The following is a 25,050-nucleotide window of genomic DNA, read 5'->3' on the forward strand; positions in this document are numbered from 1 at the left end:
CCCCATGGACTGTAGCACGCTAGGCTCCTAGTGTGTGGACTCAAAGAGCTGAGCGCTAAAGAGCTGCAATCCCTGGGCTCAGGCCTTTGGTGGAGTGGAGCTGTCTCTACTGAGTGCATCACAGGAAACTCCTTGTCTTTAAGAACCCTTGTATTTGGCACAGAGCTCTGCTCCCAGAACTAAATCTCTGGCTAATTTACATTGACCAGGGTTATCTGAGTTTAAAGGGAAGGAAGTTGAAATGGGGAAAGCATGGCTAGATTTTTAGATGTTCTGTTTTATCTATTTGTATACCACAGTACAAACAGCCACCTTAGATACAGGAAAAATAAATAAAAGAGGAGATCAAGTTTCTAGTCTTTCAGCACTCACGACAAGGTAACCAGAAATGACAGATCATCATTTTCATAGGGAGGAAGGCTCAGAAACTGCACTTCGGATTCTAACCATCGATTAAGTGGTGGGAGAGGAGTTTTGGGCAGATTTTGGACTCAATCGATGGTAGCCACGTTACAGAGCCTGATGGGAGGATGGAATTTTCCTTGTTGGGATTTGAGTTCAGAAGTCAACCTCCTCAGTTAGTGAAGAATGGAAGGGCTTGGAGAAGGTGCTATTAGTCTGTCCTGAAGGTCACTCTTTAAAAATATTAGTTCAACAGGGACTGGTCTTAATATTGTTAATGTAACTTTCTGTCTTCAAGAGGACAAGAGTTGTTTTTTTCAGGTTCGTTGGCAGACAATGCTTAGTGAGGGGGCAACAAGGTACTGAGCTGTCTCTCCCAGGACAGGTTAAACAGAGGGTGCACTGGGACGCATGTAAGAGGGGTACTAGATCCAGACTTGGGGAGGTCAGAAGAGATGTACCTGAGGAAGTGAAGTCTAAGTTGAAGTGAAGGTACCTTAGCAAAAGAAACTTGGAAGTAGTGCCTAGGGGCAAAAGTAGGTACTTCTACCTGGTGGGAGAATGAAGAGTAAGATGGGGGCAAAAATGACAAAGAAAGAGAAAGACATTGGACCCTGAAGGGTCTTCTTCAAAGAGGGACCATATAATTTACTGTACAAACAGAGACACTTCTAAGAGTGAAATGCAACCTCACTAATTATATGGGGACAATAGGTTTAAACCAGGACTGTTCCAAGCAAATAGGGACTTATCACCCTACTCAGACAGAGGTCATGTTCAGGTGCATGGCCCTCTGGTGAAAGCATAAACTGGACATTTCCTCTTTTTACCTTACACAATCTTTCTTTTGCCTGAGTACTTCACACATGCCTTTGCTTTTACCTGCTCATTTTGCAAATATTTGTCCAGGAGGTTCTTCTGGGTACTGAGGTTACAAAGAAAACTTATATCCAAAGAAACAGTTCTAATACCATTAAACCGTTTTAGCCCTGGTCTCTCCTCTTAGCTTCAAACTTATTTATATCATTTCCATATGCAGGTTGCAAAGCAGATCTGAAACAGAATCTTTCATTTCTCCTCCAAATTTGTGTTCCTCATGTTATAACTGATGCCACTGCTATGCTGAAGGCAGAAACTGAGAAAAGCACTGCTTTCATCCCTGTTATCCTTCCCCTCACTTTGCATTTTTAATTTCTCCACATCTTTCTTAAGCACAATGACTAAATTGGGGCTTAGAATTCTGAGGGCCTAACATCAATTGAAGAGAAAGGGTAATTTCCAGGTGCTTGAATGCTGTGTTTCTAATGAATAGATCCCTGCATCATGTGGGACTGTTTATCCACAACAGTACAACACTGATGACTCATATTCAGTTTGTTGACAATGATGACGTCCAGATCTGGATATACGCCCTAGCCAGTATCAAAAACTTTCAGTTTAGGAGAAAAAAACATGAAGATAAGTCCTAAACGTTTGATGCCAGTTTCTGTTTGTGGAGGTGAGAGTGGTTGTAAAGATGTTGGTGCAACACCAGTACACTGTTAAAAATGGATGATTGAAAGGGCAATTTTAGTGCTTCTACTATCTATTTGCCACATAACTGCCAGTGATTCTTTTTAAAACAAATCTGATAAACAATCCGCCTGCAATGTAGGAGACCTGGATTCAATCCCTGGGTTGGGAAGATCCCCTGGAGAAGGGAAAGGTTACCCACTGCAGTATTCTGGCCTAGAGAATCCCAAGAGGTCGCAAGGACTCAGACAGGACTGAGCAACTTTCACTTTCACTAATCCAAGGCTGCAATTAAAACAAATTTGATGATTCCTTTGTTCTCAACCCTTCCATGGTATTCTGTCACATTCTAATAAAATCCAAAGTCCAACGGTGGCTTACCAGATACATGATCTGTCTTCTGCCTATTTCACAATTTCTTTCTCTAATTTCTAGCTTCTTCTCCAACATGCCAAGCAATCTGGGCTATTTTAATTGCCATTTCTTTTCTCCTAGAACAGTTTCTCTCTAGAAATCCACACAGCTACCTCCCTCATTAATTATTAGATTTCAGCTTGTGATGTAGAGGCCTGTCTTGTTTGCCCCATCTAATACAGCATCATCCCATCACTCTTATCCCTTTGTCTTGATTTTTTAAAAAACCTGCCACATTATTGGGCATTAGCTATCACATAGTAATATAGTTTATGTGTTGCTTATTGTCAATCTCCCCCATTATTATATGAGGCAGAAATTTTTATTCACTGCTGAATTCCCAGCATGTACAACAGTGTCTTCTCATTAAATATTTGATTAATGAATGAATAAACAGATTTTCAGGATACAACATATGTAAAACTATTCTATATTTATTGACATGAAGCATATCATGTCAATAATGATATGTCAAAAAATATCTAAAACAGTGTATAGCAAAATGTTAAATTACATGGGGGGAGCTGGTTTTCACATTATTTTTGCTCATGCAAATATTCTTTTTTTTTTTTTTAGAATGAACTTGTATGACTCAGATACTAAAAAAAAAAAAAAAAAGAATAAAGAGGCCACGCTGGCACAAAGTGTAAATGAATTCTATAAGAGGTTCGGCAAATTTATGAATGAAAGACTTAAACAGATGTAGTAGCATAATGGTTAAGCCCAGCAACTGTTTGAATCCCCTTTCCATACGTGATCTAGCATGTGATCCCAAGTTATTCACAAGGCAGCTTCTAAAGGTTTTCAGCTGGAAAATGGGGATGGTAACAATGAGTGTCTACCCCACAAGGTTGTTTCTGAAGATTAAATGAGACCATGTTTGCAACCTCCTTTGTACAATACCTGGCATGCACTAAATACCCAACAAATGGCAGCTATTACAATAATTAGTAGTAGTAACAAGAGATGTCGGGACATACCTAGCCCTCAAGATTGACATCAGAGTGGACCACCACATCCTCTCATCATCGCGCCTCAATCTGGGCCCCTGAAGCCCAAAGAGGGGATGGTTCTTTCCAAAGATGATAATTTCGACGTTCCAGGAGCATCTGAATCAAACGTACCCAGTGTACCCTTAAACCATTCAGGCAGTCTGATTAATCCACGAGCGGCACTGCAAGACCCGGCTTCGAGAGGCCACCCCCGCTCGCCGTCCTTGGGCCCAGGCGCTTAGCCTCGATCTCCTTCGAGGCTGTAACAAGGGTGGGAGTGGGAATGTCAGAAAACACAAAAGCGGGGCAGTACTGGCCCGCTCCGGCTCAGCGCACTTTGGAGCGGATAAAACGGCGGCACCAGCCACCGGCCGGCCTGCGGCGACCAGCAACACGCCCTCGGGAAAGGGTAATAACTGGTCCCACTCAGAACTCGGGCAAGCGGCTCAGAGTCCCAGCCTCTCAGGCCTCTCTGCAAGAGGCCGCGGCGGGGGCGCGGCGAGAGCCCGGGAGCAGGGCCGAGCCAGGGGCGGTGGCAGGCGCGCCACCCGCGACGGGGCTTCGACGGCCGGGGCGGGGCCTGGGCGGAGGCGGCGGGCGCGCGGCCCGCCCGCGCCTGCGCTGCCCGAGGGGAGCGCGCACGCAAAGCTCGGGCGCGCGCACGGCTGGCGTTTCCTCGGCGCGGAGGAGGGGGAACGCGCTGAGGTAAGGCACGAGGCGCTGCGGGGCGGTTGGCCGCGGGCCGTGAGCCCCACTCGCGGGACGAGGTGGGAGGCAGGGACTACGAGGGGCGGCCAGGTTGCGGGAGGGCTGCGGGCTGTGGGCCCTGGCGGCTTCAGGGGCGAGAGGGGCAGGCGGGCGGGCGTGAGGCGCGGGCCACGCGGCGCGATGGGGGAGGGCGACACGGACCGGGACAGGCCTGGGGCCGCGCCCCGCCTCGAGCCCGGCGCGCCCCGCCCCCTGAACGGTCCGCTGGGTCTCCGCCTCGGCATTCCTGTCGCTGCTGTGGTGGAGAGCGAAATCCCGTTCTCAACAAAGGGCTGACGTGACCCCTTGTTTTCAGATAGGCCTTCCAAGTATATATTTCCTGTGTATAGAGCTGAGGTCGTCTGAGTCTCCAGTAAAATGACGCCTGAGGTCATATAGTTAATGGGGACCAAGTGAGGCTTCGAATCTTGTCTGCGAGTCTCTTCCAAGCCTGCTCCTGTCCTCAGTACCACACCGAGGAGGAAAGGCTCTTCACGCCCCTTTCCTCCTCCTCCCAGTAACTTCTTGAACTTTGGCAAATGTTAACTTGGAGGTAGCATCCACCCTTTCATGGATGTTAGCGTCAGTAATGTCTCCAGTGAGAAGAACGGAGTGGAGAAAGAATATTCTGCTTACTGCAATCTTGTGCTTACAACATGGAGCATTTATGAGGCTATGTACATCCTTTATTTCCCCATCTCTATTAATCTCTGTTGAAGTGACGCTGCTGTTCACTCACTGTAAGACATTGTGCGAGTAATCTTTCAGGGCTTCTTTCCCTCCTTGAAAAAGTTCCATGCCAAAAAAAAAAAAAAAAACACGAAAAACTTCCATGCCTCAGAAGATTGTAAGGATTCACAGATAATCCACACACAGTGGTGCCACAGTGTCTAGCTTATGAGAAAACTTCAATAAATGTTCGCTGTTTGTGGCCCAGACGGTAAAGTACCTGCAATGCGGGAGATCCGGGTTCAGTCCCTGGGTGGGGAAGGTCCCGTGGAAGGGAATGGCAACCCACTCCAGTATTCCTGCCTGGAAAATCCCATGGACAGAGGAACCCTGATGGGCTACAGGCCATGGGGCCGCAGAGTAGGACATGACTGAGCAACTGCCATTATTTTGTTACTGAGTGCATAATACCTCTTACTGAACTCGTGTTTCTTCAAACTCATTTTTTCGGATTTGGAGCAGAGGGAGAACTACTCCGACTCATCCTGAAGGAGACAAGTTCATTGACAGCGTTATCTGAGCGTTGTATACACTTAATGATGACTTATTCTAAGCTAAAACTGTCAGGTGAAAAAAGTCACTGTCGGAGAACTAAAGATAAACTAACCTTTTTGTAGAACTAATATTTATTTGTCCATTGTTGTTTAGTTACTAAGTCGTGGCAGACTCGAACCCATATCTCTGACATTAGCAGGCAGATTCTTTACCATTGAGCCACCTGAGAAGCCCTCATTTGTCCATTACATTTGTGTTTATTGAATTCTTTCTGCTTGGCACTATGTACCAAGTACTTGAAGACATACAAATTTGTATTTGATGTGGTCCCTGCTTTCGTTAGTTTAGGAGTGGGAAAAATATACATTCAGAAGTAATTCTCACAAAGAAGAATGTAAACAATGCTGAAGAAAAGAGAGAGAGAAAGAGATAAAAGGCTATGGGAGATTAGAAAGGGGGGATTTTTTTTGGCTTAGGATGAGATAGGAGTTCATTTATGTCTTCAAAAAGGTGACTTGGTATATTGTACATACCTACTTCCCTAGAAGTGCAATGGCTAAGACTCTGCGCTCCCAATACAGGGAGCCCAGGTTCGATCCCTAGTCAGGGATCTAGATCCTGCAAGCCTCAACTAAGACCTAACACAATCAAATAAATAAATATAGGGGGAAAAAAATTCGTTCAAATAATAAATTAGTGAATAAAATGTATGTTGTAATAGATTGGATTCCTAACTTTTCTAGTAATAGAAGTTCATTCAGATTAAAGTATTATTGGAAAGATAGAGAAATGAGAAAAAAGAAAAAAAGCTTAAACAGTTAGGCCACCCTTGGGGATGGCCTCAAAGAGCCAGATCTCATGGACCAGATTCTTTGGCTAGTGAATGACTGAGCTCCAACTACCCTCTGTCCTTGTGTATCTTACTCAATATTCAGGTTTCTGTAAGACCAGATTGGATTGCTTTAGCTGCTGTGGAGGTGGAGGATAGAGTATTGTGATACACAATCCCACCAAAGCCTTATGAGATGTGGGAGAGTCAGTTTTCCAAAGGATGGAGGGCTAAGGAGAAAAGTGATGCCAGGCAGAGAAAATCAGTTGTTGTTTATTAGAACTGTGTAGCCTTTATAGAGGACTTAGTATGGGCTAGGCACTATGGTATATTATTTATGTGGCTTTTGATATTTACCCTCAACAGCTCTAGGAGGTAGGTATGATTGTAGCATATTCGTTTTACAGAGGAGGAAACGAGCTTATAGAGATAAAATAATTTGCTTAGTCTTAACAAAACTAGGATGTGTACAATTGAGTACATTGCGTTATTTTCTCTTTATCTTGTCCCTTTGAATTATTTCCTTATCCAGGTGCCACTTCTGTTTCTTCACAGGGAGTGGTCATCAGCTTTGGTGTATGTGTTGGCAGGTTCTGAAATCTCCTTGAAGCAACTCAGATTAAAGACGATCAAAGCAACAGAGTCTTTGCCAACTGGAGAATGGACCGATTGGGTTCCTTTAGCAGTAAGTACTGTGGGAACAAGTCCCAGGTTAATATTCACAGTAAACTAAAGTGGAAGTTGATCAAAGAAGAAAAATAAGTACTTTGAAGTTAAACAGAGCCATTTGAATATGATCCTAAAAGAATAAGAATATCAAATCAAAATAAAATCAACCAATACTACTGATTGCCCACTGAACACTTGACACAAACATATCACCCTAGGTCTTATAAGAAAACTAAGCTCAGATGGACCATGTATAGTATGATTAACCCATAGTTCAACTGAAAAAAGCAGTTGGAATTTAGCTTTAGAACCAATAACATATTTCAGGTGCTTTGGTAAGAAATAATGTCAATGGTGGAATAAAGGAAATGCTCCTGCCCTCTGTTTTTAGCAGAACTTGTATTCTCAGAGTAAGCTACAGTGTAATAATAGTGCAGAGAACTATGGAGTATGTTTGAAATAAATCCAGGCAGCCATAACTGTGGAGGAAAAAAATATTACTTTTTCTCTGATTCTGAAGATAAGAGATTTGGCAGAAATAGAAATACACTGTTAGATGTTAGCGTCCCAATGAGACGAATTAGAAAGGCACATTTGGAGTGTGGACTCTTAAGCGATTTCTTAAGGGGAAATCTAATTTGCTTACTCATCACACTCCTTATATAAATTTAGGACAGAGTGGAGTTTTCAAGGCACATCTAGTTTAAATCTCATTTTATATACAAAGAAAACCTAAATGAATTATCCCCATGCTGGGAGTGTAACCTGAAACCAGTCTACCTTTTAAAAGTAATTTTTAAATTTTTAAAATAATTTGTAAACTAAACTTTAAAAATTGGTAATAATTTCAAACTCAAAGGAAAGTTGGAAGAATAGTACAAAGAATCCCCATACACCTTTTGTAAACCTTTTACCTTATTTGCATATATTATCTCTATAAATACATACATTTACTTACGTAAATATGTGTATATAAGTAGACATACTCCATTTTTTTCCCCAGAATCATTTGAGGCTAAGGGACATACGTCATTGCCTTTACCCTCAAGTAGTTTAGTGTTTATTTCTTAAGACTAGAGATATTCTGTTCTAACCTCAGTAGAGTTACCAACTTTTGTAAGATAACGTTGATAAAGTATTTTTCTTTAACCCACCATCTGTATTCCAGTTTTGTCAGCTGACTCAGTAATGTCCTTTATGGTGTTTTTCTTCCTTCCCATACAGGATACAGTCAGAGGTCATGTCTTGCATTAAGTTTAACTCCTTTAAACTGAAACATTTTCACAGCCTTTGTCTTTAGTGACTGATACTTTTGGGGAATCAGGCCTTTTCCTCCCTTTTTAAAAATAGAGGTGTCTCATTTTGGGTTTGTCTGGTCTTGCTGTGTCCCTCATTAGTGATATTAATTTTGAAAACCCAGTCAAGGTGTGCATTTAAGTTGTTCACCGTATAATTGTTTTTTTCTCTTAGGTATAATAAGCAACCCATAAGGAGACACTTTCTCAAACCATAAAATATTTTGTTCCTCATCAGAATTTCTCCCTAGTGAGCATCCATTGATGATTTTTGCATTTATTATGATGGTTACAAAGTGATTTTTTTCCCCAGACCCCAGTACTCCAGCACTCTCTATATATTTATTAGTTAGCATTTTATTGTAGTCAAGAGACCTCTTGTTTCACTTATTTGTTTAAGTATGGATGCATGAATTGCTGCTTTCTCAATGATTTATAATTTATTTTCATACTTAGTTATTTTGGTTCTCAGATTGTCCTAATTTGACTGCTGCGAGTCCCTTCAAGGTGTCTCTTGCAGCCTTGTGACTTGCCTCCACCCTCCATCACTTTGTTGAGCATCTCCTTACTTTTTGGTATGGCTCCGCATTCTAGGTGCATCTTACTTCCCATCACCCAGCCCTGGAATTAGCCACTTCTCTGAGGAGTCCTTGGTCCTTTTAGAGAGGAATGACATTAGAAACTACGATCTGGTCATTGCTTATTGCTGCTAGAGTGTGTTGTCATCTTGGCTTTTTTGGCCCACAGAGCTCAGAGATATATGTGTGTATATGCTATAAACATATATACCAATATATATATTCACATATACACGTATATACCTATAGATAACACTTTCTAAGAAATCATGAGTTCACATTGATACCTCCAGTTTATCTTTATAGGTTTTTTCCTTATTTTGTGTCCTTTCATTAGTGAAAACCCTGGCTCCCAAAACATCAGCACATTTGCTCAGTCTTTTAATACACCCGAAATTATTTCAGAATTGCTTTGTGGGTACCACAACATAAAGCAGACAAACTTCAACAAATTCAGGATTTGTTTAAAATTCTCTGCATCACCCAGTACTGAAGGTCTGTTAAATATTCATAAATTGCTTGGATTGGTTCTTTTTTTTCCCCGTGCTCATTGTGGCTACAGTATTCTTTTGAAATACTTTTGGGTTTATCTGTTTGTTTTGCTTTTAGTTTTTCTTTCCTGTATTTACTGATTTAATTTTTAATTTGTAGAACATAAATATACTTCCAAAAGTCAAAACTGTGGAGATTTATATATATATATAATTGTTACTCCTTATGTTTCTCTTCCACTCCATTCCATTCCCTGTCATTCAGCCCTTCATAGGTTTCCAGCTTCATTGTTTTCTAGTTTATCTGTCCTTTATTTCTTTTCACAAAGACAAATAGACATGTATATATATATATTTTTAATTTATTTTTAATTGGAGGATAATTGCTTTACAATGTAGTGTTGGTTTCTGCCATACATCAGCATGAATCAGCCATAGGTATACATATGTCCTCTCCCTCTTGAACCTTCCTCCCACCCCATCACACCCCTCTAGGTTGTCAACAGAGCACGAGTTTGAGCTCCCTGTGTTGAATAGCAACTTCCCATTAGCTATCTGTTTTACATATGGTAATGTGTATATTTCAGTGCTACATTCTCAATTCATCCCACCCTCTCCTGCATCCATAAGTCTGTTGTTTGTGTCTGAGTCTCTATTCTTGCCCTGCAAATAGGTTCATCGGTACCATTTTTCTAGATTCCATGTATATGCGTTAATACACAGTATTTGTTTTTCCATTTCTGACTTACTTCACTCTTTGTAACAGGCTCTTAGTTTTACCTGCCTCATTAGAACTGACTCATTTGTTCCTTTTTATGGCTGAGTAATATTCCATTGTATATATGTACTGCAACTTCTTTATCCATTCATCTGTCCATGGACATTTGGGTTGTTTCCATGTCCTATCTGTTGTAAATAGTGCTTCAGTGAGCACTGGGGTTCATGAAATGAATATAGTTTGTTTTTCCTAATTTCTTACTGTAAAGATAGCATACTGTGTATCTTTGCATCTTCCCCCGCCCCCATTTAATAGTATCCTGGAAATACTATATTACTTTGTGGAGTTTTTTTTTTTTATAGTTGCATACTACTCCATTATGTGGATATACCATAGTTTGATCAATTTCTGTCCAGTGCTTGGACATCAATATAGTTTTTTGCAGTTACAATTAATATTCTAATGCGTAACCTGGTATTGTTGGAGGTGTATATTCAGGTAGATTTTTAGAAGTGGAATTCCTGTGTCCAAAGATAAATGGACATTTCAGTTCAGTTGCTCAGTCATGTCCGACTCTTTGCGACCCCATGAATTGCAGCGTGCCAGGCCTCCCTGTCCATCACCAACTCCCGGAGTTTACTCAGACTCATGTCCAGTGAGTCGGTGATGCCATCTAGCCATCTCATCCTCTGTCGTCCCCTTCTCCTCCTGACCCCAACCCCTCCCAGCATCAGGGTCTTTTCCAATTAGTCAACTCTTTGCATGAGGTGGCCAAAGTATTGGAGTTTGAGCTTCAGCATCAGTCCTTCCAGTGAACACCCAGGACTGATCTCCTTTCCAATGGACTGATTGGATCTCCTTGCAGTCCAAGGGACTCAAGAATTTTCTCCAGCACCACAGTTCAAAAGCATCAATTTTTCGGTGTTCAGCTTTCTTCACAGTCCAACTCTCACATCCATACATGACCACTGGAAAAACCATAGCCTTGACTAGACGGACCTTTGTTGGCAAAGTAATATCTCTGCTTTTTAATATGCTATCTAGGTTGGTCATAACTTTCCTTCCAAGGAGTAAGCATCTTTTAATTTCATGGCTGCAATCACCAGATAGTGCTAAATTCCCTTACATAGGAGTTGTGCCATTTTGCATTTCCATAGGCAATATATGAAGATGCCTATTTCTCTACAGCTTGTTGAGAAACTATATTATCAAGCTTTTGAATTTTTGCCAGTCTGATGGGTGAGAACTTTCTGCTGATTGCTCTTATTATGAGTGAAGTTGAATGTCTTTTCATGTTTAAGGTCCATATTCATCTCTCTTTTTCGTAATTACATCTTCATGACTTTCACAATAGGATTTTTGGTTCTTTTTTTTTCCCTCTCAATTTTTTTTTTTAATTAATTATTTTGGCTGAGCTAGGTGTTTATTGCTTTTCTTAAGTTTTCTCTAGTTGCAGCAAGTGGAGATGACTATTTGTTGTGGTGTGCAGACTTCTCATTGCTGTGGTTCTTTTGTTGCAGAGCACAGGCTCTGGGAGTACCTGGGTTTCCAGTAGTTGCAGCACGTGGGCCCAGTAGTTATGGCACGTGTAATCTTCCTGGCCCAGGGATTGAACCCATGACCTCTGCATTGGCAGGCAGATTCTTATCAACTGTGCCACCTGGGAAGTTCCTTTCTCTCAGTTTTTAAAGGTTCTTTCTATGTTAAGGATGTTAGCCCTTTGTCTATGATATGTTTACAAGTATTTCCTTCTAGTTTATTTGCTTTCTATATTTAGTTTTTTTTTTTTTTTTTGCCAAAAAAGAGATTTTTGTTTATCTATGTAGTCAAATTTATTACTCTTTTATTGCCTCTGGATTTTGAATGATTGTTAAAAAAAAGTCTTTCCCTCCTCCTAGGTTACAGCAAAGTTCTGGAATCCTTTGTGAGGGATAGTTTGGCTATATGTATCAGAAACTTTCTGCATACTCAACGGTTGTAGCTATAGGAAAATAGAAATCCTCAGGAACAAAATGTAAAATGTTATATATTAGGTTGGTGCAAACATAATTGCAGTTTTGGACCATGAATTTTAAATCATTATAGTTAGGCTCAAAGTTATCTTTATTAATCAGAATAGGAAGCATTGAAATCAACATATTTTTGCCAACAAGAAATAAGTTTATTTATTCTTACAATGTAAAAATCCATGTTTCGGGATTCAACAAACTCTTGGAAAGCATTTTCTGCCTCCTGCTGGTTATGAAAACATTTTCCCTGCAAAAAGTTGTCAAGATTCTTGAAGAAGTGGTAGTCAATTGGCAGGAGGTCAGGTGAATATGGCAGATAACTTCGTAGCCCAATTCGTCCAACTTTTGAAGCCTTGGTTGTGTGACATGCGGTCACGCATTGTCATGAAGAAGAATTGGGTCCTTTCTGTTGACCAGTACCAGGCATTTTAGTTTTTGGTGCATTTCATCAGTAAACTGAGCATACTTCTCAGATGTAATGGTTTTGCTGAGATTCAAAAAGCTGTAGTAGATCAGACTGGCAGCAGGCCACCAAACAGTGACCATGACCTTTTTTGGGTGGGAGTTTGGCTTTGGGAAGTGCTTTGGAACTTCTTGGTCCAGCCACCGAGCTGGTTGTTGCTGGTTGTTGTATACAATCCGCTTTTTGTTGCATGTCATAGTCTAATCAAGAAATGGTTCGTTGTTGTGTGGAGTAAGAGAAGACGACACTTCAGAATGATTTTTTTTTTTTTAAATTTCAGTCAGTTCATGAGGCACACACTTATCAAGCTTTTTCACCTTTTCAATTTGCTTCAAATGCCAAATGACCATACAGTGGTCGACACTGAGTTCTTCAGCAACTTCTTGTATAGTTGTAAGAGGATCAACTTCGATGATGGCTCTCAATTGGTTGTTGACTTCCGATAGCCAGCCACTGTGCTCCTCATCTTCAAGGCTCTCGTTTCCTTTGCAGAACTTCTTGAACCACCACTGCACTGTATGTTCATTAGCAGTTCCTGGGCCAAATGTGTTGTTGATGTGCATTGTCTCTGCTGCTTTACGACCCGTTTTGAACTTGAATAAAAAAATCACTTGAATTTGCTTTTTGTCTATTATTTCTATAGTCTAAAATAAATAACAAGTATTAAGTCATTAGCAAAAAAAAAAAGCAAGAAATGTGCATTAAAATGTTGTATAACATAACCACATTTACTTAAGAATTATTCCAATATCAAATGGCAAGGTTCAGTAGTGCAAAACTGTAGCTACTTTTGCACCAATCTAATGTACAGGAACATTGACTTCAGCATTTTTTATAATAGTGAAAAATTGGAAATAACATAAATGCCCAACAGTAGGGAACTGGTTAGACTAGTGATTCTCAATCTTAGGAGACTCTGTGTTTGATTTTTATGTTTTTAAAGCCTCTTTTACTATTTGGAAATGAAATGCATAGATAACATATCTATACCCATGATTTCAAAGAAACAAAAATAATGCCCTAACTATACTATAAAGGATAAATAAAAGAAGTAATATATAGTAACGTAATTTATAAGAAAATAATACCTATCTCAATATGTTTAGTCATTATAGTGGAAGACATAATGCCTTAGTTGTCAGATGCTTGTATTCATATGTTGAATCACTGTGCATATTACAACTACAAGTGCACAGTGATGCATGCGTGCTGCATTGGTGATTCAGAAATACCACAACTTGAGTTAAGTCTTAGTAAAATTCTGAACACAACAAGATAAAATCTCCCCTTGAAGTAATGCAGCTGCCTTCCTGGAAAATTCAATACATATTAGAGCTAACAAAAACATTTTGTCTTATGTGTAATTAGGTTTCAGGTCATGTAATTATGAATAAGTGTTCACCTACTTGAACATCTGGTGGGACATTTGAAAGTTGTGCAGTAGACAGGCCAGTTCTGTGGTGTGTAGTAATATCTTGAGTGCCGTAGGATGTTTAGCGTCCCTGGTCCCTGCCTGCTAAGTGCAGTAGTGCTCCCTAGTCATTATGGCAACAAGAAAGCATCTCCTCAGATTTACACAGTGCTTTCCTAGGAGGCAGTTGAAAACCACTAGGTTAGCTAATTGATATACTGGAATATTATTCATCCATTGAAAAGAATAAGGGAGATCTATGTGTACTGTCATGATAGACGTTGAGAATATATTGTCAAGTGGGAAAAAAACAAGCTATAAAAACATGTGGTATCTCACGTTTGTTAAATATGCACACACATACAAGGAAGAAAGGCTGGAAATCAGAATGTTAACAGAGGGTGACATTCTTTTATTGTCTAAAATTTTTAAAACTATAAGTTGGATTATTTTTTGTAAAATTCTTGACACAAGAGTTTAAAAGCTATTTAGGTCAGTCATTGGTCAATTTTTTTGTTATCGTTGAAGAAAATTTGAGGAAAGAAAAACGTATCATTAAAAGGATGTGAGGAAGAAGGTAATTTGATAAAAATTGACATTTAATATAAAATCATTTTTGTTTTAAATGGGAGAAATGGGGTAGTTTCTGTTCCAAATATTTACTTTGAAGCTATGGCCAGAAAGATTACCTTTCTTTCCTCTGTCACCTTTCTACAGGTCTACATTTAGAAACAAAAGAATAATAATCACCACTTAAAGGAGGGAAAGGTGCCTTGAAGAGTGTTTCTTGGATTTTAGGAAGAAACATTATATTACAGAATGTGAGAAATGTTTGCCCCAGGCCAAACAGATTAAATCCCTTCTCTACCTTCAAAGCCTGTGTTCTTAGATTCCTGCGGATCACAAGAGAACAACTGTGCTATGTTGCCCTGACTGGAGAGTGGCAGTTTGGGGCAGCCAGGGACACACATGTATGGGTTTTTATAACTTTAGAGAGTTTGGGTTGTACTCCTTGCCTTGGTATTTCAGAGACAGTACTGTCATTGGAACTGGAGGAAGTCTGCTCTGTTCTCTGCTTACTGTGGGAGAAAGGAAAGGAGCTGTCCTAGGTTTAACTCCCAACTCAAGTATAAATTAGTACATCTCAAGATGTATAATTAGAGTTTTTGCCCCCAGCTTTTTATTATGAAAAATTTCAAACTTGTAAAGAACTTGAAACAACAGTACAGTGATTACTTGTAGCCCATTACCCAGATACAGCAGTTATTAACATTTTTGTCAGATGGGCTTTATCTGTAACTGTATATGTGTTAGGTAGGTATGTGACATTATTTTCCCATGGGAAAATAAATTGTGGGCATTATGAGACTTCCAGTTAAAACTTGTGTTTGTTTCTCTGCAGGTGCCATATCTGCTTAAATGCTTGAAATAGTAGGTACTGTAGGAAGGAACAAAGCTGCCTAAAATAAAAAGGAACATCATTTTTGTGTTTTCTTTTTTTTTTTTTGTCTTAAGTATACATTTATTATACATTTTTAACAAAAGTAAATAACTTCTATTTCGCATTATACATTTTAACAAAAAATGTACATTATACATTAATTATACATTTTTAACAAAAGTAAATAATTTCTATTTTGCATAGAAAACAGTGGACTGCAGAGTGAATAATAGGGAGAGCTGTCCTCTTATGCAAGCATTTAACAGATTAGCACAGTTTGTGAAAATAAATGCAAAATGAAGTTTTTGATAACTACACATCCCTTTTACACTTCCTTAAAGTGGCAAAAATGAACACTCAATAACATCACCCAAAGATATAGCTTTTCTGTAACATAGGAAAATAGGTAAAAATACATAAACTTTAAGTTACAAGTATTAATCAATGGTTTGGATGTTTCAGTATTCTGTCTAACAAATTAATTAGGGATCCAATGATTATCCATTAATTAATTGAATCCTTGGTTTAAGCTACCTTAAGATAATTTGGAAATTATCTTCATGTTGACACTACAAAGTATAACTACTTTTGAAATCAAAAGTTTTAGAACAACTATTCAATTTAGTTGAATAAAAAGATATATTTTCATAATTGAAAACATTATATAGGTGTATAATCAGTTTATTTAATCAGTAAAATTTTAAAATTTGAAGAAAAAGGTAGAACAAAACGTATGCTTGTATTATATGTAAAACAGAAAAAAAATTGAAAACTATACCATTCAGTATGACCTAAATCAAATCCCTTACAATTACACAGTGGAAGTGGGAAATAGATTTAATAAGGGACTAGATCTGATAGACAGAGTGCCTGAAGAACTATGGATGGAGGTTCCTGACATAGTAGAGGAGACAGGGATCAAGACCATCCCCAAGGAAAGGAAATGCAAAAAGGCAAAATGGTTGTCTGATGAGACCTTACAATTAGATGTGTAAAGAAGATAAGCGAAAAACAAAGGAGAAAAGGAAGGATATACCCATTTGAATACAGAGTTCCCAAGAATAGCAAGGAGAGATAAGAAAGCCTTCCTCAATGGTGAAGTGAAAGTGAAGTCACTCAGTCTTGTCTGATTCTTCGCAACCCCATGGACTGTAGCTTACCTTGCTCCTCCGTCCATGGGATTTTCCGGGCAAGAGTACTGGAGTGGGTTGCCATTTCCTTCTCCAGAGCATTTTTGTGTTTTCTTATTTGTAATGAGCTCATCTTGTCTTCATGAACTTTTCAGCACAGTGTATTACCTTGTGTAATCATTTGCAGATTTCTAGCTTCTGGTGCTGAAGATAGTCATATGGTGTTTTAAAGCTAGTAATTTTTCTTTATGTTCTAGATGATCCCTCTGATAAGCCACCTTGCCGAGGCTGCTCCTCCTACCTCATGGAGCCTTATATCAAGTGTGCAGAATGTGGTCCACCTCCTTTTTTCCTCTGCTTACAGGTAACTCAGGGGGAGGCTTGCCTAGTTTTATAGGCATAGTAAATTCAGTGATGACTTTCAGTTGCTCAGAAGGACCGTACCTTGTTAAATCTATTTTTTCCGTCAGTCTTTAATTACACATTTTACCAGTGAAAAATTGGAGAACAGAGCACGATGGATGAGATAGTCTGTTGAATATTCCACTTCCTCCTTATCAACCTAATGCTGTTTTTGCCAGTAGATTTCAAGTATTGGGACTACAGGAAGTAGAATTGGAGGATTATTCCTTTTGATAGCCCCTGTGACACTGTTTTTTATCTTATTAAAGAGTGATGTTTGGGCAGGTGACAAAGGAACAGAGTGTTCTGTCGATGATGATAGTAATAGCAGTACTGATAAGTGCTTACTCTGTGCCAGGCTCTGTTTTGAGTACTTTGCATGAATTAACTTTTAAATCATCACTGCAGCCCTAGGAAGTAAGTAATGATTAGTACTCCTATTTTACAAAGGAAACTCGGCCAAAGAGAGGTTAAATAATTGCTTCAGGGTCACACAGCAAATACCATATTTTATCAGATCCAGAATGCTATTGATTAAAAGAAACATCCCAGTTTCAGAGATGTTAAAGTGTGAAAATGGCTGATGGAAGTTGTAATATACTTTTTACTATAAGATGAATCCACATTTCAGAGTTTTAAAATATGACAAAATATATCTTAGAATTGCTGAAATACACTAAGAGCAAGGATTCAGATTTAGATAATCTGCTTCCAGGGCTTATGCTTTTCTAAAAGGAGGAGTTGTCCTAGGAATAAGTCTTTTTTCCCAGATTGTTGTTTTTTCTCTATGAGGGCCTTTGAAAAGCTGTGATCATAAACCTAACCTTTGAGTTGTGGCTGCAAACAAGAGTAAATGAATTCTTAAAAACTCATTGAAGAGTAAAATACCCACCAGTCATCATCTATCCTTTAAGAAAGCATTTCAAAATGTAACTTTTTGGTAACTTAATTTTTGTTTCTTTTGCAGTGTTTCACGCGAGGATTTGAGTACAAGAAACATCAAAGTGATCATACTTATGAAATAATGGTAATGAAGTTTTAGGAATTTCCCTTCATTTTCAAATTTTATACTGGATATTATTCTTTCTTCATCTGCAAGTATCTGCCTTTTCTTTTCCCCACGTCTGAATTAGGTAATCATTGCCCAATAAGCTTTTTAGGATTTTATGGATCTACTAAAGCATTCAAGTCTGAAAATCATTTTACATACTCAGATTTTTGGTTTAATTTAGAAGGAATTTAAAGGAAGTATTCTTTGAGATTTACTATGTAAGGATCAGAGGTGTGCTGCTTTCTAGGTTTGTTTATAAACACAGTAAATGTATTGTTGCTGTGTTTGGCTAATGGTATTTTTATGTGGTTCGTGTGGGCAGTGGTGAGATTTATGTCTGGCGCTCCACCTTCTCAGCTTTGGAGAAATTAGTTACCCTCGGAGAGTTAAGTTGTAAATTGAATATAGGATCAATGAATATAGGATCAAAGTAATACATAAAATCACTTTGAAGAGATAGATTGACTCATAGGCCAGAGTAAGACTTGGCTATAATTTGATTGATTTTTTTGACACCTGTAAAGAAGGAATGAGGGACGGATGGATATTAGTAGTGTCCTTCCAGTATCTTGGAGAAGGAAATGGGAACCCACTCCAGTATTCTTGCTTGGAGAATCCCATGGACAGCTGGCAGGGTCGCATAGAGTCAGACACGACTGAAGTGACAACATTCATTCCAGTATCTAGCCGGAGGAGTGGGCACTTTACTAAGCCAAAGTAAATATCTGGTATGCTTGGCAGGCATGTATACAGTACCTTTGTCTGTTATCAGAGCCTATCTCCTGGTTCACCAAGTAGTGTTCTTACATTCGGCCTCCTTTGTTGGTTTTTCTTAAAGGAAGGAATGCTGGTTGGGCATCTTCTTGACAGTAGTTTCACATCATGGATTAATCGATTGATACTTGTGTAGTTTTCTCTTGCTGTCATAACAACTTATCAAAAATGAAACAGCTTAAGACAACAGGAATTTATCATCTCACAGTTCTGTTGGTCAAAACACCAATTATGTTCATTGGTTTGCTCCAGATTCCGTAAGGCTGAAATTAAAGTGTTGGTCTGTCTGGATTTTTGTCTGGAGACCCTAGGGGAGAATCCACTTTCAGTCCCTTCCCATTCTCATTCAAGTTGTTGACAGAATTCACTGCCTGGAGGTTGTAGGAGATATGATATTGTTTCCTTCTTGATTGTTGGCCGGGACTTGCTCTCAGCCTTTAGAGTTTCCTGACCCCCTTTGTCCATATTCAAAGCCACCAACAGCAGGGAGGCCTTGAACGTTATTGATGAAACACTTGGCCTCTCTGACCGCTCCTGGTTCATGACTTCTGTGCTGGATCTCTCTGACTCCTCTCTGTCTCTTAAGACCTATGTGATTACAGTGGATTCACCTGCTTAATCGCCTATTTTCCAGTCAGTTAATTAGTACCTGGTCAGCATAGTCCCTTCACAGGAATATTTAGTTAGTGTTTGACTAATCAGGGGACAAGAATCTTTGGGGAGTGGGGGCCACCTTGAGAATTCTGTCTGCCACAGTGCTGTAGCCTGTCTACTTCTGTCTTTTAGCAGTTTGAAAAGGGTAACTCAGCATCTCCAACTCTTATTTGTGAAGCCTTGAGTGAATTTCTGGGCCCATAATGCTGAGAGTCAGGTCCTGGTCCATAATGAATTAGTCAAAGAAATTCTCCTTAGTAAGAGTTCTTGGCAGCTAACTGTCCGGCCTTCCCCTACCTCTCTCTCAACACCTTCAGTCTTCTAACTAGTTTCTTCACTAATTATAAGGTTTGGAATATATTTTTTAATATTAGGCTTTGATTTTTAGATCAGTTATAAGTTCACAGCAAAATTGAGTACAAAGTACAGAAATTTCACCTGTATCCTCTGCCCCCACAAATGCATAGCCTCCCCTATTATCAGCATCCCCCACCAGAATTGTACATAAATTATCACTGAGGAACCTACATTGATCCTCATTATCACCCAAAGTCCATAGTTTATATTAGGGTTCACTGCATGTTAACACATTCTGTAGATTTGTGGAAATACAGAATGACATATATCTACCATTATAGTATCATACAGAGTAGTTTCATGGTCCTAAAAGTCTTCTGTGTTCTGCCTCTTCATCCACCCCTCCTCCTAACTCCTGGCAACCATGGATCTTTTGATGACCTCCATGGTTTTGCCTTTTCCAAAATGTCATAGAGTTGGGATCCAAAATGTCATAGAGTGTACCCTTTTCAGATTGGCTTCTTTCACTAAATAATACATGTATAAGTTTCCTGCATGTCTTTTCATGGCTTGATAGCTTGTTTCTTTTTTAGCCCTGAATAATAGTCTGTTGTCTAGATGTACCACAGTTTATTTATTCATCCACCTACTGAAGGATATCTTGGTTGCTTCCAGTTTTTGGCAATTAAGAATAAAGCAACTATAGATACCCACATACAGGTTTTTCTTCTGACCTGAGTTTTCAGTTCCTTTGGGTAAATACCAAGAAAATGGTTGCTGGATCATGTGGTATGAGTATGTTTCGTTTTGTAAGAAACTGTCAAACTGCCCAAAGTGGCTGTGCCATTTTGCGTTCCCACCACCAGTGGAAGAGAGTTCCTGTTGCTCCACACCCTTGCCAGCATTTGGTGTTGTCAGTGTTTTGGGTTTTGGCCATTCTGGTAGGTATATGGTGCTGTCTTATTTTAACTTGCATTTCTCTGACAACATATGATATGGAATATATGAAATATGAATTCTTTTCCCTTTTGTTTCCCTTTTTTTAATTGCAAAATGAATGCAGGGTTGGAGGAAGAATGTGGTGCTGTGGCTCTGAGTTCATTTCACTAAGGTTATCCCATCTTCAAAAGTTACCTTTATTCATCCCAAATTCACACAAGAATGCTAAGAAGCAGAATGCATATTTATTTATTTGAATTGTGATTCAGTGTACTTTGAGTAGATTGAGATTATCCTCTGCAGGAAGACTGACCATGAACTCGCTTTAACTATTCTGGGCACCATGCCTTCTGCCTAATGCTGACGGCACGAAGTTTCGCTCCAAGTCCCTCTAACTCTTCAGATTACATCATTCTTTTCTCACATATTCTACACCCATACAAACACATTTCAGAATTCTGTTCTTTATAGCGCTTTTGGAGATTACTAATGCTCTTTTTGTTTCTTCTAGTCTTTACTCCCAGATAAGGAAAAGATGAATCTCCTTCCATAGGAATGATGACCACATTTTGGTTTTCTATACATGAAGTCACTAAAACCTTGATTTTTTTTTTTCCCCTTATTTGAAGCCTCAAAAAACTTTAAATGGCTTTCAGTACTTTTGCCATCTCACAGTGCTGTATTTTTGGAAGTTACTCATGCTGTGGTGGGTGGTGCATTAATCAGGATTTCTGAGTGCTTTGCCTGTTTTTGTCTTATAATTCTTAGAACCTTGCGCAAGTCGAGGCACCGTGTTTTGCCACACCCTTTATACCAGTGATTCTTAAACTTCAGTGCATAAGAATCACCTGGGGGCTTCTTAATATTATAGATTCCTAGACCTTGCTATTAGAGATTCTTGTTCAGTAGGGCCAAGATTGGGTTCAGAGATTGAAAAACACTGTTTCAACTTTAAGAAAAACTGCCTTATATGCCCATTTAGTTTTGGTATAGTAAGGTTGGTGAGGGCTAATTAATATTAGAAAACGCACTTTCAGAAATACAGGCTTTCCAACTATGAGTTGTTCTATTTGCCTGTATTTATGGTACTTTCCCGGAGAAGGCAATGGCACCCCACTCCAGTATTCTTGCCTGGAAAATCCCATGGATGGAGGAGCCTGGTAGGCTGCGGTCCATGGGGTCGCTAAGAGTCGGACACGACTGGGCGACTTCACTTTCCCTTTTCACTTTCATGCATCGGAGAAGGAAATGGCAACCCACTCCAGGTACTTGCCTGGAGAATCCCAGGGACGGGGGAGCCTGGTGGGCTGCCGTCTGAGTTGGACACGACTGAAGCGACTTAGCAGCAGCAGCAACAGCATGGTACTTTCCAGATTGAGTGATTATTTTGAATTTAATACAGATACAGGCTCTGAAGTTTCTCGTTTGGATCTCATAGTACCTCACGTGAGGCATATTCCTAGTAAGTGCTCAGATAAAATGTATTGCTTATTAGTAATATAATTTGACAGATCACAGAGGGTTTTTTGTATGTGTGTGTCATTAACAGAAGATAGAACAATTTCTAAACACCTGTGTGACTGAAGGATCGCTCTTCTATTTATTTATTTATTTGGCCGTGCCGGGTCTTAGTTGTGGGGATCTTCTCTCGTTGTGGCATGCGAACTCTTAGTTGCAGCCTGCCAGCTCCTTGACCAGAGTTCAAAATTGCACCCCCTATGTTGAGAGCAGAGTCCTAGCCACTGGACCACTAGGAGAATTCCTAAAGATCTTTGTGTGTGTGTGTGCGTGCATGCATGTGTGCGCGTGTATAGGAAGTACTCAGTTCAACTCTTTGCAACCCCATGGACTATAGCCTGCCAGGCTCCTCTGTCTGTAGGATTTCCCAGACAAGAATACTGCCATTTTCTTCTCCCAGGGGTCTTCCCCACCCAGGGATTGAACCCATGTCTCCTGTGCATCTCCTGCACTGTAGTCAGATCCTTCACCCTGAGCCACCAGGGAAGCCCAGGCTCTTGTGTGACGTTTGTTGTTTTTTTTTTTTTTCCTAACTATTCTAGGTTGGTTACCTCATGTATTTATCCTATGGGTTCTTCCTCTCCTTCCTACCCCTCCCTCACTCTTTCTCTTGTTTCATACAGTTTGATTGTTTAAAAACCTGAGTTGTTTGTCTTACAGATGTTAGCACAGTCTAGATTTTGCCAATTAACATGTTCCTCTGACTTCTGTGTTTCCTACAAATTAGTAGTAACATATATTGGATATATCAGATTCATTCACGATCATTGTCTAGATTTGTTCATCTAGGATTGCAAAATGCATAGTTATCTTTTAATTCTATCACTTCTTTTAATTTAGTTAAAATAATTCTATAAAAAGAAACATCCTTGCATTATCTATGTGATCACACTAAGGTAAAGTTCGTACAGAAAGGCAGGATAAATTATTTCCCTTTGTTTACCAGTTTTGAAAGTATGAGTTCCTTCTCTGGAATCCTCTAGACATTGAGGATGTTTGGCATGTTATAAACCTTTGCAATTGTTATTCTTTTTAATGTTCAAAATGTTCCATTTTTAGTTAGTGGGAGCCTCTACAAGTTGACCTCTGAATCCTTTTGACATGACCCTCATATTCTTTGAGAGTTTCTTTGCTTTCCAGTATAATAAAATGTTCCAATCTCATCTTGTACATTTCCTCCCCAAAACTAAAATGAGCCTTTTCTTGAAAGAGCCCTGGTTCCTTTAGTGGAAAATTGTCCTTAGAGACCACACACAGGGCACTAGAAGTATTCATTGTTGTTGGATTAGTCATTTTTTCTAGATTTTTTCATTGAATAGATTTTTTTTTTTAATGTCTTATACAGTTTTTAAAGGTTACACTTCATTTACAGTTATTACAAAATATTGGCTATGTTCCCTGTGTTGTACAATACATCCTTGTAGCCTGTCTTACACCCAATAGTTTGTACCTCCCACTCCTTCATCCCTATATTTTACCCCCCACATACATACTGGTTATCACTAGTTTGTGCTCTATATTGGAAATTTTTCTTTTAAGACAAAATACATCATGAGTTCATACTAAAACTTCCATTTCAAATACAAGACCACATGGTTTTATATAACCTCATAGATCGCCTATCTTTTCTTTCCCCCAAGCCCCAAATCCCACTGTCCAGTGACACCAGTACAGTTACTTAACAGCTTTATCCCACACTACATCAACATATAATAATCTCAGAATAGCTCTACCAACACTACGTGAAAACAATAGTTGTCAATCACTACTTAATTTTTTTTGGCAGTTCGTTTTACTTTTTAAAGTATATTCTACGATAAATATATAGTCAAATTATTATGTTTTAAAGTCACCTGGGATTGCTTCTTTCTGTGTGATTATGCCTTAAAATTAATCCATAGGTTAATTTGTTACATTTTACTTTTGATTTTTGTGATATTAAAATTTAATACTTAGTGTACAATATTTATGTTTTCAAAGTCAGGTCTACAGAAAAGGAATATCCAGAGAGGACCAGCTTTTATCCTTGTCCTATCCCTCCCGTCTTCTCCCTCCCTCCCCAATAGGTAGCTTTGGTTCTACTATTATTTATGATTTATATGATAATAAATATGATTTATTTATGATTTAATCTTGCATTTTAATAGATAAAAATATACACATTTTTATTCCTCTCTTAGCTAAATGGGAACACACTATTATACTTATATCTACCTTTGTGCTAAGTTTAAGAAACGTATTTCTACATGAGCTAAATGGCATTTGTGGTTGATAATATTTATTGGAGATCCTAATGGTAGAACTAGAGGTGGGGATTGCGAACAACTAATGATAACGTTCTTCGGGCGTCTCTCAAACACCATGAGAATGACAGCATTGGACTTAACTAGGATTACATTTGGGATTGCTGGGTTCTCTATTTCTCTGTCTGTTCTTAGGCAGAACTTTTTCTTCCTCAGACCTCAGATTTTCCTGTTCTTGATCCCAGCTGGACTGCTCAAGAAGAAATGGCTCTTTTAGAAGCTGTGATGGACTGTGGCTTTGGAAATTGGTAAGAGCTTGGGAGGAAGGGTTGTCCTGCTCTAGCGGTCTCCAAAAAGACAGTGCTGTTGAATTAAAAGGAGGAACTTCAGAAAAAGGAGTTAGGGGCCATATGTTGCTTTTCTCTTGACCCATGACTTAGAGACAAATCCTTTTCCCTTCTACATGTGTTTTAAGGCTGAAATGCCTCACAGGGCTACAGGATGTTTAGTGATCTGTGACTGGCCAGCTCTAAAAGACCACTTTGGACGTATCATTACCACAGAAGGTTGATTATTCCTCTCTGAATAGTGGGGAAGTGTAGACTATGTTAGTTATTCTTCCTTTCTGATTTTATGAACTTTTCTTGGCTGTAGATGGCCTTGTCATTTAAGTGAGTCAGACTTTAGATAAATGGCCATAGCTCGCCTGAGATTCAGATTTGATAGGCTGTCTATTTGCATTTTCTGGTTTTAGCTTGTAGATACTTGCTCAGTCCTAGCATGGCAGAATTAAACAGCGTTCAATTGCCTTATGAGGTGACACTGCTTAATAATGACACTGCTGCTT

General features: G+C 39.2%; 2 protein-coding genes across 5 annotated transcripts in view; one reads left to right on the plus strand and one right to left on the minus strand.

Moving 5' to 3' along the window:
* The window catches only part of ACACA (acetyl-CoA carboxylase alpha), a 277,348-nt gene extending 273,872 nt beyond the window's left edge, over positions 1-3,476 (minus strand). Inside the window, exon 1 of the mRNA XM_061142719.1 lies at positions 3,309-3,476. Coding sequence (XP_060998702.1) covers positions 3,309-3,346 — 38 coding nt within the window. The 5' untranslated portion in view covers positions 3,347-3,476. The remainder of the gene's footprint in view (positions 1-3,308) is intronic.
* Positions 3,477-3,957: 481 nt separating this feature from the next.
* The window catches only part of TADA2A (transcriptional adaptor 2A), a 45,017-nt gene continuing 23,924 nt past the window's right edge, over positions 3,958-25,050 (plus strand). Inside the window, exons 1-5 of one of the 4 annotated variants that reach the window (XM_061142726.1) lie at positions 3,958-4,025; positions 6,653-6,805; positions 16,583-16,689; positions 17,695-17,754; positions 24,420-24,511. In XM_061142726.1, coding sequence (XP_060998709.1) covers positions 6,781-6,805; positions 16,583-16,689; positions 17,695-17,754; positions 24,420-24,511 — 284 coding nt within the window. In that variant the 5' untranslated portion in view covers positions 3,958-4,025; positions 6,653-6,780. The other 3 variants (XM_061142727.1, XM_061142728.1, XM_061142725.1) reach the window with 3 other exon arrangements.

The sequence above is a fragment of the Dama dama genome, chromosome 5 (assembly GCF_033118175.1).
Source record: "Dama dama isolate Ldn47 chromosome 5, ASM3311817v1, whole genome shotgun sequence".
Classification (NCBI taxonomy): domain Eukaryota; kingdom Metazoa; phylum Chordata; class Mammalia; order Artiodactyla; family Cervidae; genus Dama; species Dama dama.